The 14,662-nt window shown below is 36.4% G+C and overlaps 1 protein-coding gene across 1 annotated transcript in view; it reads right to left on the reverse strand.

Annotated features, from left to right (window-relative positions):
• SPOCK3 (SPARC (osteonectin), cwcv and kazal like domains proteoglycan 3) overlaps nt 1–14,662 on the reverse strand; it is a 225,988-nt gene that overhangs the window by 21,554 nt on the left and 189,772 nt on the right. The window contains exon 7 of the mRNA XM_075091076.1: nt 51–170. Within this exon, the coding sequence (XP_074947177.1) occupies nt 51–170 (120 nt within the window). The remainder of the gene's footprint in view (nt 1–50; nt 171–14,662) is intronic.

Consider the following 14,662-nt stretch of genomic DNA (forward strand, 5'->3'; position numbering starts at 1 on the left):
CAGAAAAGTATCAAAAAGAACATCAAATAAGACAAGTAGAAATCTCTTACTGCTTCTTTCAGGCCTTTGAACAATCCTAGTCTTCTTGTTCTGAATTCCACTTTCATGAAGTGCCTTAAACCAGTCTCTCAATCTGTTTGCAACCTCCCTGAATTCCAGGTCACTGCATACTGAAAAACAAAATGCAGAGCTGTTTAATGTTTTTCTCCTGGGTGCTAAACAGAACTTTTCAAATTATGCTGAAAAAAAAAAAAAAAATTAAAACACATAATGTAAACTCATATGTTCCACGGCTTGCTTTAATTCATAGAGTTCCGTTTCATTACTTAGATACGCCTTCAAAATCCAGTTAAGGTCTTCAGGAATAAATGCCTGATGTATAAAGCAATTATGAAATTATACATATCTAGAAATTAAAAACATCATTTGCAAACTACTATAAACAGTTCTAGCATAGATATTTTCACATTTCTCTGTAGATGAGACTGTATGGCAGAGACACTCATGACAGTCTGTTGGAGTTTCATTTCTATGTTAATTAAGGCAATAGTTATGAAAGCCGTAGCAGAACAGGCCAGAGATGTGATTTATGCAGATAATGCAGGAACACCCAACCTGCTTTCCTGTGCTGAAGCATGTAAAGAGGGAATAGAGTTAACAGAGAAAGTGCTTCAAGAGTGTCCTGAAAGCTTATTTGATTGTAGTTTTACAAGCCAACATTCATGAGCACCTAACTGCAAACAGGCAACTGCACACCCTACAGCTGCTCAGTGATGGAAAGGATGGCTTCTTTGACCAGAAACAGCAAAGGCAGGAAAAGCACGCAAGGCCAAAGAGAGCATCTGTAGCACCAAGAGCAGCAGATTAGTAGCAGACTGGCTGAAGTGTTGTACAATACTGCTAGTTAGTACTGAAGCCATCATCAGAAGCAGGTAACAAGAGATGTGCAGTGAGGAGGCCTATCCGCCTTCACTATTAAGCTGCTGGAGCAGACAAAGAAAAGGTGTGCTTGGGGCAGGAAGATATCCCTTCCAGAACTCTGTTTTCCTATTTCATGTGTTTGAGAGAAACTGAGAGAAGAGAAATGATAGGATCTGGAAGACGACAAAAGCAGGAAAGGCACTGGATGTATGCTTCCGTAGGTAACAAAATACTTTCCACTGCCCTTGTCAAGAGCTATCGCTTCCAAATCAGAATAATTTTCCAGGTCCACCGGTAACTGACTAAGCTACAATCTGAAGAGATGCTCTTGAAAATAAATCTCCAATTCATCTTACTTTTCCTTTATTATGTAGCGATCCATTATATTAGGTGACATAGCCTTCAGCACACTTTATTAACTTGAACGATGCTGTGAAACAGCTATTAGTATTTTAGAGTAAGACTGAAACATGTCATTATGTCAAAAACTATCAATGCCTGTACAACAGCAGGCACCTAAGCATTTGTTTATTCATTCTTTGCTGAAGTCTCTCTTGAGACTGATTCTCTCCATGAATGACTTAGGTGCAATCTATACATACATCTGCATATATTATGAACTGACATTTTTATAGAACTTGTATTGTGCTCCTCTTGTGTAATGGAATAATTTTTTCTGGTAATTCAATACAGAATGGGGAATATTTTTTTTAATGATATAAGGGCATTTATGCTCAACAATATCATATTGCAGCAACTAGATGAAAACAGTCTCCTAAGCCAAGACCACATATCATAATTCAAACTCGTGGGATTTCTGTGTTTGCTACAAAGACACTTTCCTTTACCAATCCTTGCAGCAGCTGACAGGTCAGCATAAAGAATCAGATATTAACTTGGGACACCCTGCTCCTCTTTAATTTCCCCTCCCATTACAGGAGAGAGAATAATATTCCTTCTCTAACTATCCTCCCTTGGTTTAAAGAGAAAAATGTCTAGAATTGAATCAAAGGGTATGGAGAACAGCACAATCCTTAGGGGTACCTGACTTGCCATTTAACTGCTTTGATTTATCAACCCTGCACAATACTGTGCAATACCACCACAGGTCCCAGAAATAACATAGCTACATTAATCTGGTGCACTGGCCTGCCTATTTTAACCTGCTTCTAACCTGTCTATATGCAGTGCTACTCTGATTAACCTTTGACGCTGAGGTGACCTACTCAGAGCCAGCACACAAGCTCACTCACAGGCACAGACACAGACATTTATCTATACATATGGGAGGGGGTGTGTGCATATACATATCGACCAGTAAAAGCTTAGCTTGAATAACATTAACAGAAAGATGCACATGGCAGCTGCATGATGGAGTGAATGTATGACTTCCTCCTTTCTGCAGAAGTAGCCAAATAGACACACTGAAGCTAATCACCTCCTAAGCTCACTAAGGAATGGAGGCAGTGTTTCTTAGGCTATTAGGTACAAGAATAAAATAGAGCTTGCTGTTTCAGCATCTGGTACTAGCCACTGTCATGCATAATACGACATAAAACGACATTTTCTGTGCTCCTGTGAATTGCATTCCTTTTAAAATGGAAGGTACATATAGCACATTTTGGGCATCAGACACATCCCTTATCAGATCTCAGATTAGGGGCATTCTTCCAACTCCAACTTCTTATAACCCTTTTCCAAAACTTTGCTTGACAATTAAAATTACGGTTTTTATCTCAACATAAAGAATGAGAAAAATGTAATTTTTTTTTTAATCTTAATGATTTTGATAACTTTATCACCAGAATAGATCACCTTCAAAAATCAAGGCAATGCAACCAAACTGTAATTTACCTATTTTACACCCCATAGCTACTCAAGTGCTGCAGTCAGCTCTCAATCATGGCAGGTAATTACATTTATGCACAGTGAATTTTTGGTTCATGACAATTCTAATATGTCAAGTAAAAGCAGACGCCTTTTATATGTGAAATACACTCAAGAGATGCAGCAGAACTACACTAATCCACACACTTCATAATTTATATGGACAAACTGTGTTCTCAGCAAGGATGTAAAGCATGTGTTTATAAAAATACCTAATATTTCAATATTTGAGTATCACACTTTTATCAAAGAACATCTAGTTCATTTACTAGCACCTCAGAAAAAAAATTTAAATGGTAGAACCAGCCAGCAACTTAAAATTCTTGCCACGAAACTTTTTATCAATCATTTGATTTCCACAGGATGCTTAAAATGTGTTAAAATTTTGAGTTGGTTAAGTAATAAATAATCATACAATTTAATTTTGATTGCTGGAAAGTAAAATACACCGGATTTTTTTTTTTTTCTGGTTCCCACCCCCCACCCATTTTGGAATTCTTAATTGAGAAATTTAAGTCTCATATTTCAGTATACTTACTATTTTCCAGAATGCTTTTCAAGATCTAGCTATCCTAACATTAAAATAGCAGAATAAAAAGGAAACAAAAATTGAGAATGTATTTTTCATTTTATGGTTCCTGCTAAGTGGTTTTGGTTGGGGCTACTTAATGTTAATTCCCCACCATCTGATGTCAGTGTTCACTCACTTCCATGGTTACCCTTGCATATAGTCCTCTCTAAATATTCTGTTACATGATATTGTTTGATGCATTTCAGAAACATAAAACAATCTGATGAAAATAATTCAGATTTTTATATTGTGATTAGTGGGGAAAAAAAGCCATTACTATCCTGACATGAGAATCAGAAAAAAAAATATAAGAGATCTTATTAGAACATGATATTTTATACTAGAAAGTGACGACGCAGACAACAGATTTACATAAGTATGTAAGAACACAGGGTATTAGTAGTGGGAAATAGATCCTTAAAGTAGTACAGCTATTTCTATAGTTAGAGATTAGCATTTGAGCACCTTTGGGCCAAGACCTCCCATTTTCCAAGTTATTAGGCACAAGGTGCTTGGACTGCTTAAGCCATGCCAGCAGCAGGAAAGCTGCACTCGTTACCCCATCAGGTAACACTGAAGAAGAGGACTAGTGGCTTGACAGAGAAATTTTCTCAAAGGAAAAGACTGACACTTTTGACAGTTCCCAAAGGTAAATCAGGTAGTAAAACCCCAGTTTGGCCCTATCTCAAAACAGACATGCATGCCAAACCTTGACAGAGAAGACCCACACGCACTTTTTTCTTCACACACAGTGGTGCTTACAATATAGTTTATATAAGTAGCAATTCATGTGATATCTAGGAAGTCAACATTAAATTTGCATAATATTTTCTTCATTAAAATTATATATTTATATGAATTAGAAAAGCTCTAAACTTACAGTATTCTCAGGTTTGGGGCTAAACATTATTATATTTACTGCTTCAAATATTATACTTCTAAATATACTATGATTGATATTTCAAAGATATTCCAAATAAATTTAAGTAGCACTCTGCCTTGCATGAACCTGCTTCCATGTTAAGTTATAAATACATAAACCCAGAAATTGTGTATTAGTTTTTTTGCATGTTCTTACATTAGGAAAATAATCTGGAACCTGCTCTACACCTGTCATATGTGTACATAGCAAACTGCAAAACTGCATATCGCTCTAATGTTATATGCCAGAAACCATAATTTACAAATTTCTGCTGAAGTGTATTCTCTGCTTGAACTTCAAAAAGTAGGAAGTATCCAACTTTCATAGCACAAAAGAAAGAAAAGACAATAAAACAAAATATACAAAGGTCAGAGTAGTTAAGAGCCAATTCATCACCAAAAGAACACATATGATAGGTTACTGTCTTATTTAAGAAGCAAAAAGCAAGCAGAGTTGATCAGGTTAGAAAAACTGACCTCCATTTTTTCATAGGCTTTTAGTTAGCAAATTCATTTATGAAAAAATACATACTTAGCAATTAGCCAGCAATAACTTCATTGTACCTGAGTCACTATGGACAGGTAATTTTTTGGTTACAAGATATTTCTGCCCACACAAAATATGCGTATAGACTAATTTAATTGCTCGCACATTCGGTCCAGCAAAAAAAGAATGCTGCATATATAGAAGTAATGATAAAAAGCGCATTGATATTTGTGACATATATCAGTACCCATGAACATGTATGATTAAAATTGCTGGAAAATAACAGAATTCTTTAGGTCATCCAAAGAATAAAAAATGGTGGTACTTAGATATTATCTTTATTCGTTATTAGCTCTTTAAGCATTTCTATACTAAATTAGTACACAGATTCCATATTACTTCTTAATATAAAATTATATTGCTATGGAATTTTCCTTTCCTTTTTGTTTCATAATGAAGTCGTATTTCTATACTGTGGCCGAAATGACTAAGGCAATATTTGTACATTCTGAGTAAACTGAGGGCCTCAGATGAGAGCAAGAATGCCATTTAATATTCCATGTATTGAGTCAGCCATACATACACAGACAAACTGAAGATTGTTATCACATGGGGTATTAAAAAGGTATAAAAACCTTTCTAACATCTTCCACGTGTTAAAGGTCTGATTCTGAATGTCAAATAGCTTCAACCATATAAAAGTATTTTTCTGAAAGCACTTATCACACTTCAGATTTTTGTTCCTGCTTTGACACATAAAATGTAGCAAAATAACCTTTAAAATAGTAAAATAAACAATTTAATTCCCACTCACACAAACTTATTGATAAGTTTGTTCAACTTTCCAAAAACATTCAGATGAACACAGAATAGATGTAAAAGACTTCAGTCTAAAAAGTAGCTTTCAGAAAGTCATAAGAAGCTGAGAACAAGATTCTAACATTATTACAGTTACAAACACAATTTCTCTTCAGAGGAGCTGGGCTGCACAACCTAATCCTGAGTTATGCCTAAGTAAAATCTTTAAGTCACAGAAAAATCCAGGTATATTTACTGAGAATGTCTACAGTTGGCTTTGTTTCTGATCCGCATCCTGTCTCAGTACAGTACCTGCCTTGGCACTCCACCTTAATTCACAGGGATTTATGTGAATAAACCTTGCAGTCTGTAACAGAAGGATCAGCCTAACACTCCGTTCAATAGAATGGCCATTTGCCATTGAAACGTGCTTGCTCAGGGCTATGCTAAAATGGTGAAAAATTATATTAATTAATGGGTTGATACATTCTAGAATATGTTTGGGGACTTTTTGTCCCAGTGATCAGCTTCTAAAGATACACGCTGCTGAAATTATTGTACTCATTGGTCTGTACTGATTTAAAATAGGTCAAGATGAGGTAATTCAGATCTATTCAGACTATTATTTCACTCGATAGACTGGGAGATGAATCTTTAATGGCGAAAGACAGACAGTAAAGGTTGCAGAAGGTTAGACAGTAATCAAAAAATGCATATTAAATTACATGAATCCACTCAGGAACCTGCCAAGAAGTACTTCTGTTTTTGTCTAATGCCAATGCAAGGCATTTCTGCTATTACTATAAATTTTAGTAGCCATTAAGAGAATTAGTATGGGCTAAAGTGAAGTTGCTAGCTCAAAGGTTACTGGAGTCTCCTGTCATTTGAAGTAATAAAAACTGTCTTTTAAAACCAACATACACGGCTATGCAAAAAATGAAGGAATCTGGAAACTCATAGAGTACCCAACCCAGAAATACCCTTATAATAAATATTATTTAAATGTTAGGTGGAACCAACTGTTCAATTTGTTTTCACATAGACTAAATGTTACAATTTGTGTTGGCATTTGAATATAATTTACTGATTGGAAGAAGAATATTTGAAAATGCTAATCAGTATGTGTTCTTTCAGTGCCTTTCAACTCAAGCTAATTGATAAGAAGTAAAAATAGTGCTACTGGAAGCTATAAAGACATACAGAACATATTTTGGAACTAGCATAACGGATTGAATTCCCTAATGCATTTAAACAAATCTTAGCTTTCTGACATAACTGAAAATAAGTTATTTTAACAGTTTACTTTTTATATAAACACATATATATATAATTATCTGTAGTTTAACAAGTGTAAATCATTACAATATTGACATAATAAGCACACTGAAATAGTGTTGTATTAAGGAGTAGCTTTTGTTAAGTGAAGGGTCAAAAAGCAATTTAGAAAAATAAGAAGAAGCGATAAACACACCTCACGGTATGTAGCATCATTGACAATAATATATGGACCACCAGGCTACAGACGGACCCTGTGTCTCTGTTTACTTCAGGAAGAGATACTTTCACATACTTTTTCAGCAGCAGACCTCAGTTCAACATTCAATTCCAAGAGCAGAAGGGCTGACAAGTTTGAAGGAAGCTATATAAACCTAAGGAAGTTATTAGCACACAGTTTAACAGCATTTTAAGTGTAGAACTCACCCATTGATCTGTCGTCTTTTGTGTCCCACAGCCAGAACATTCCTAAAGTCATTATATAACATGGCACTTCCATTCCCAAATCCAGTAATGGCCCGTTAGCCTGGAAACTATGATTTACTGACAATATGGCCAGTGGGGTTAAGTTGCAGGAGAAAGATTAAGGCTTTGTTTCACAGTGAGATATGAAGCACCTTGCCCTGCCAGAAGGCACACTTCCAAGATGCAATGTGATACTCCACTATCACATTATGTGGTTGTGCTTGCCACCCAACTCTATCATGTATTTCAAGATACACAACCCCTACAACCAGAACTGCAGATCATCCCCAGCACATACAAGCTCATGCAATCAGGCAGAACTATATTAATAATTCACATATATAATAACCAAAAAGTAAATATACAGAGAGCATATGGACAACTTGAAGAGCAGGGTACACACCAACCACCATCTACAGCAAGTTAGGAATTACCCATGTGAGATGGGTAACTTAACAGTCAGCGTGTGCTAAGACTTCTGATCATCCCAACTTTTTCTATGTGTTGGAATCGCTGCATATGATCACAGAATAATTTGTGTTGGAAGGGAACTCCAGAAGCCATTCAGTCTTACCTTCTGCTAAAAGCCGGTCTGGTAACAGCAGGTTGCTCAGGGCAGTGCCCAGTCATTTACGTCCTGTGATCACTGTGCCGTTCGCATGAAGGTTCTTCGATACACAAAAGACTACCCCTCTTTAAAAGGAGTAATATACTACTATCTATTATCTTGTAACTCTACATCATTTTCCCTGAAAAGTACAAGAGCATTTTTGCATGCTGTAACTTGAGGATTGCACCCATCCGTCCAGGATTGCTAGACATCCAGAAACCTGGTTACAGCAGCAATTTCAACTCAATTGTGAGAAGCATTGTTTAGGGCAGTCCACAGCTGACACTTACGTAGTCCAATGCGCTTTCAGTGCATTACCTGCCTTTCATGTACTAATGTATGGCTGCACAGTAAAACACGCATCTGAGATGCACCGACGAACTGCACATCCAGTATATGTGCATTTAAATGTATTTATTTTCCAGGGGGCCCTTTGTGAAAATATGGTAACCTTAATACTGCCATTAAAATTCAGGGCTGCCTTTAAAGACAGTATCTATAAAACCAGAACATTATATAAAGCATACTTACTCAGCATCAGTACTCTGCAAGGCTGCCATTCTGCATAGGTTTATGAATTTAGCCCTAAGGAACTGACTGCTCAAACTGAAAATTCCTGGCTCCAGACTAAGGGCTAGTCCCCACTTGGCTAGCTCTATATGTCTAAAAATACCAGAAGTAAAATTGTATGCAAATGGTTTTACAATTCCTGCAATATAAGGCAGCATTTATAGCTCTGTATCATCTCTGTCACAAATGGGAAGAATAACATATGGCAAAAAGAAATGTGGCTGCAAAAACCATTAAATTTGGCAAAAGGACAAAAAGCCCTTCAAACTTGTAACTAAAGGATGGGATAGTAATTTCAGTCATCTTTTTACAGCCCTGTATGTATAATCAGAACTTTTTTTTTTTTAAAAAAAGGCTGTAAATTGAAAAACTTCATATGTACATTTCTAGCTTTATAAGCTCATGAGTTTATTAGCCATCTGTTACCTCTAGGGCCAATGATGTTAGGAAGATACCTTGAAATTAACAAATAAAAGCATTCTGATTTCCTTACTGTTTAACTAAACATAATGAATTTTCTACTTCAGCTAGCCTATGTTACCAGATAATTAATATAAATGCTGCAGATACCGTATCAGGGAACTGCAGCTGCTTATTCTTACCGCCTCAAATTAATGTACCATACAGACATTCTGCTCATGATTAATACTTCATAAAATTTAAAATTATTTCAATTAAATTACATTTTCATAAAATAGATCTGATCTTTTTGTGTCCTCACAGTTTTAAAGACTTCACATTTAAATATAACGGCAATTTCTGAGTGCAGGAAAATTAATAGTAACCACAACACAGAAAATTTATGTGCTAAGATACTATTTTTAGTTTAAAATGTGTAAACCTACTAAAACATTGCAATTAAATATGACAACAGTAATTCTTTAATCTGTCAGAAGTATCACAGACCTATTATGGAATTTGTTAATTTATTTTCTGGAGGACAGTCAATATATATGGCTTCCGTTGCTAACTGCTGCTAACCTTTAGTGTTGGTTATAATTTCTCATCATGCTCTGTTACTCTGAACTATTGATTTCTGAGGAGTAAAATGATGTTATTAATCTGTAAATTGCATACTTAAGAAGCTAGAGGTTTGGCAAAAACGTTAGATAGCAAGGAGATGCTCCACTGTAACATGTTATATTCCAAGCTGGTTTCATTCCCAAATATTTTTATATATTCAATTGAATCCAGTATTTCACATAATAGAAGATGTGGAAAGTATCAAATATGGACAGAACAGCAATTTTCTAAGTGGTGAAAGCTTTCCAGTCAACCATACCCCAAAGGTGACGCAGTTTTCCAAATTCAGTTTCAAGGATCCCTGAAAACACTACACAGGTCTGGTACAAAGTCAGGACATGTTCTTCCTTTCAAGGAGAAGACTGACACGGTCCCACAAAGACTTTTTTTGCATTTGACACAAAACCCCTTGAAACCTAGTAGACAAGGATAAAAATACCAGTGAACAATGCTATTTATATAGAAAACTTAAAAACATGTATTATTTTATATTTTCAAATGAGACATTTTCTGAAATCAAAAATGTTTTCTGCTGATAAGAGGCTTCAAAGGTCTACCACACCAGGTAACTCTGCGTGCAGAACCTGGAAGGGACTGATGGACCTTTCTTTCTGTTGTGAAAGGAAATTATCTTTGTGCCTTGGTAGGACTGTCTATTGGTTTGCACCTTTTCTCTTGCAGGGAAGGACAGCAGAATTGAACATTGGGCTGAACAATCACCAACTAATAAAAATTAACTAAAATCTGTTCTGCAGGTGCCTGGCATAAAGGAGTTTTACATTAGACTGGATCCCACTGAAGTCTGACAGGTTTAAGGCTGGCATTGCAGCAGTTTTCTTCTTTTCGTATTTAGATTGTGATCTGATGCTTTAAACTACTTAGTACTTACCCTAACCATTGGGCTTGGGTGTCCTTGAATGCTTAATCACTAACATTGCTCTTAATCATTTAAAATTGGGCATTAAAAAGTACAGTTGCCTGTAGACCTCTCAGTGAGGGCTGAGAGGGTGGAATCACTCCAGTTTAGCTAATTATTTATGTCTTTCCTAAAGCAAGGCCATTGGTGGTAGACAAGCTCTTTCTCTATTACTGAAGAAAACTATGGCAGTCAATCCATTATATCAGTAATATAACAGCAGGACCCAGTCCCCCAGCACAGGAATCACATGCACTGAGATGCGAACTCTACTAAACTGTACCACCACCTCATTGAAATCAGAACTCTACTTAAGTAAATGCAATCTGCAGCTGTGTCTCCACACAAATTCACTAATCAAAAGTTGAAGGAGAAATGAAGAAAGCAATGATTTAAAAAATATATGATTAGGGTACAAATCCCTGGAATGTTTACACGTGCATACATGAAATATATTAGCAAAGTGCAATTATGTTTTGCTAGTCTATGCACTGAACACCAAATGGATTGTTCATGAAAGTCTGATGTAGATCAGAGAATTTTTATGAGATGTTTATGAATATTCATAGAGAAAAGAATTTATTTAGCCTTGGTAATTTCTAATGTTGATATTCCTATACATATTTTAAATCCAAAAAATCCTGCATTACCAATAGTGATCCTACTAAGTTGCAACTATTATTTTTGGAGAGGAAGGGGAAATCTGATCAAAGTGCTGTTTTATCAATACATAAGAAGGATATGAGAAAAGCATGCACTGCGGAGGCATGTGAGTGTGTGAAAATGTTGGAGGGTACAATGTATGATAGGATACCATTTCCAAGTTAAAGGACTGTAAATCTGTTGCTTTTTTATTCATATAGTCTGCAGGAACTAGTCCATAGAGAAAACTATTCCCAAAGGTCCATCTGAAAGGAGAACAGCTACTTTACCTCAGCACAGTGTCTGGCAGCACGCTAACAGTGTAGATAACCAAGGACAAGAGCCAAGGGGCAAACCATTGAGCTACATTATTTCACAGTGCAAATATACCTTTATGTGCTCTCCCGTATCCCTTCAACCCAAGTTTGTGGCCCAGAAATGGAGACCATGTCATATTCAGTATAAGAAGTAATGACTCCAGAGCAAGTTAATGGTTACTGACTGTTTCACAAGGCATGACAACATTCAGAAAATAAATACATTTTGGGTGCTCTCTTAGTTTAAGAGGCGGATTTTACACCCTTCTTCAGGGGACATACTGAACTGCAATGCTGAAGATGAACTGCATATCCTAATAAATTGCTTCATCATAAAGCAGTTATTAAATAAATATGTGGAAGTTTACCCTTAGTAAAGCTTTCATCTTTCATCATCTCTTACACGAGAAGAGAAAATAAGACTTCCAGAGGTTGGCACCCTTCTTTCAAAATAAAATTGTCAAGACAGAATTAATGAAAAAGGGAAAAAATTCCACCAAGAAAGCTTTCCTGTTTTTTCATGAAAATATTCAGTTTTTTTCAATCTGTTCTACCGACTGATGTACTGAGATAATGCAGGTTTTGTCTGAGCAGACTGGATTCTAAACCCAGGGCTGCTGTTTTCCCATCACAGATCAGGGTCCACACTAGATATCCAGTTGAACCTAGCAACAGCATCTGCCTTTTGGAAAGCTTAAACTATGCTTTTCTGCTCTAATATATCCTACCAGTTAGCAACAAAATAGAAAGTTCCTCATCTATATAGCCTTTCCCTTCAAATTGAACAAAGACTACAAAGGAAGAAATAGAAGGCATTTGCCATTTAACCAGTTGCATTGAGTAACTCTCCTAAATTCTTTTAAAGATGCCAAAAATAGAAACGAAGTTATCTGAATTGGCGACAGAAGACCCCCTATAAGTTTAACAAAATCAAAGCACTCAGAAAGTTAATGTGCAAGGCCATCAGAGACTTTGTAGCTTTTGCCACTTGCAATAACACCAAATACAATGTTGAGGAAATCCACAGTTGTAACACTGCCACTTAAGATGTCAGATCTATAAACTTTCTCCAGAAGAACTGATGGCATTTCTTTAGTTAAGATGAATGCTTGGTCTCCAAACAGCTCAGTGCATTCTTCTGATATCCATACACTTCCCATGGCATCTAGGAAACACATGGTGTTCCTTGGGAACACTGTAGTCGCTGAACAAGAACTACGGTATGTATTACAATTTGAGCCCATCAGAGAGAAAAATCAGGCTTCAATCAGAAAATCTGCAAAAGGAAGAAAAACTAATGAAAGGAATGTAAAACCGCAACTGAATGTATTCTATTAACCTCCTTCACAAGCTTACTAGACAGGAAAGGAGACAGAAGAAAATTTTGACTACAGGAAATGCAGGAAAACAGTAACATCCCATCATTAAGAATGACAATTCAGTGGCTGCAGAGCTATGCATTAGAACGGCTGCTTATGGTCAGACCAAACTCTGTCAAACCTCATGTCTTGTCTCCAAGAGTAGCTATTCATAGATGTTGTGGAAAGAGCGATATTGTTGTGGTATGCCTTCTCCTCCTGCTCGATCCATGGCTCAGAGGTGTCTTGAGCTGACAGAATTTAAATGGGTAATGCAGAACCTGATCATTTCTGACTATTTGCAGATTTCATGTTTCAAGGAAATACAAGCTTTCATTTTATGAAAGCACAAGGAGAGAAAATCTGCTTGATCAAGATCCTCCTGAAATCCATTCACTACCTCTTTGTCATCCTATAAAGGTAAACTTAGGAAGCACAAGTTGCAAACCCTATCAAGAAATCACTCTGTAGCCAACACAACAGGAGAGTGAAAAAAATCTCTATCGCTGTTTATGAGACTCTCCTGTTTACTTGAGCCAGGTAAACAGGCAGTGCCTCCACTCATTTTCTTTTTCTAAGATGGATGTGGCCTATAAATACTGGAACCAGCTTCTCAAAAGCTATGGTCTGTGTGGGTTATGGAAGAATGTAAGAGTGACAACAGTATGTCAGACCAAAGGCGCATCTAGCCCAGTACTCAGTCTCCAAAAATGGGAAAAAGTGTATGCATGGTGAAGGATATTACACCAGAACAAGCATTGCCTGGTCTCCAACTACTTGTTCACAAGGGACTTCTAAAGCCACATATGAATCTATAAAATTAATTTGGTTTCTTTCTTGGTAGCCTCAACCCAAGGCACATGTAATAAAAAAATCCACAAATTTTAAAATAAAATTTCAGGTCATGCTTTTAGATATAAAACTAGAAACAAAAGAGTACAAAAACATTGAATACAAAGTACAATGCTAGCTTAAACCAGGTGTTCTTAAGTCCCCAAAACATGTCCAGGTCTTCACTGAGATACCCAACTTTGACTGTTCCTCTCAGCCCTGAGAGATTCAATGCTACCTGTAGAGCCACCAACCCATCTGGTGCAAACCACAGACAAGAAATGGCCATTCTCAGAGGTACTGGGCTCCAAAGAAAACCATCAAGTCTTCTTCATATGTTTGCAATCCTCATATAAGATGGGTGTGTTACAGAGAAGCTTTAATACACAGAGTAAACTGAGGTGCTCTGTAACTTCAAACAACCCCAGATCCAAACCAAGCACCATGAGGGTTTGGTCTTGGTATCATGATGTATTTCAGGAAGTGGTGCTTTTCAAGCTGCAGTCGATCTGCATGGGACTGCATTCTACCTGCACGCAGTCTATCTGCACGCAGTCTATCTGCACGGCTCTTTGGCAAGTACAAAATTTTTTGAAAGGGGCTGCTTACAGCAGGCACAAATCAGTACCATATGTATGCAGAACAGAACAAACCATATATTGCTAACAAAGACCACTACATCTTTAAGCAAACTTCTTAATGATACTAAGGTATGTTGAGAATTTTGGCATATTTTCTGACATTTAGAGAAATTATCATCTCGAAAGCAGTAATAAAATTTGCCAGAATTTCATCCCCACTTTGGTGCTCTCTAGACCAACTACTTTGTCCTTTGAAGAGGAAGGGAATACTAACACTAATCAACAGACATCGTCATGGTTGTTTAAACAATTATGTTGTCATTTTCACAATGAAAAATTATGTTTCGTAAGTTACAGTCCATTGAAAGAAAATAAAAAATAGAACCTTTTTGCTTAAGGAAATATGACATTATTTTTTAAAAAATCTATACAATAAAATATATTGTATTATAGACAAAATCTATACAATAAGAACGTACATTGCTTTTC

Source organism: Phalacrocorax aristotelis, chromosome 4, assembly GCF_949628215.1.
Source record: "Phalacrocorax aristotelis chromosome 4, bGulAri2.1, whole genome shotgun sequence".
NCBI lineage: Eukaryota > Metazoa > Chordata > Aves > Suliformes > Phalacrocoracidae > Phalacrocorax > Phalacrocorax aristotelis.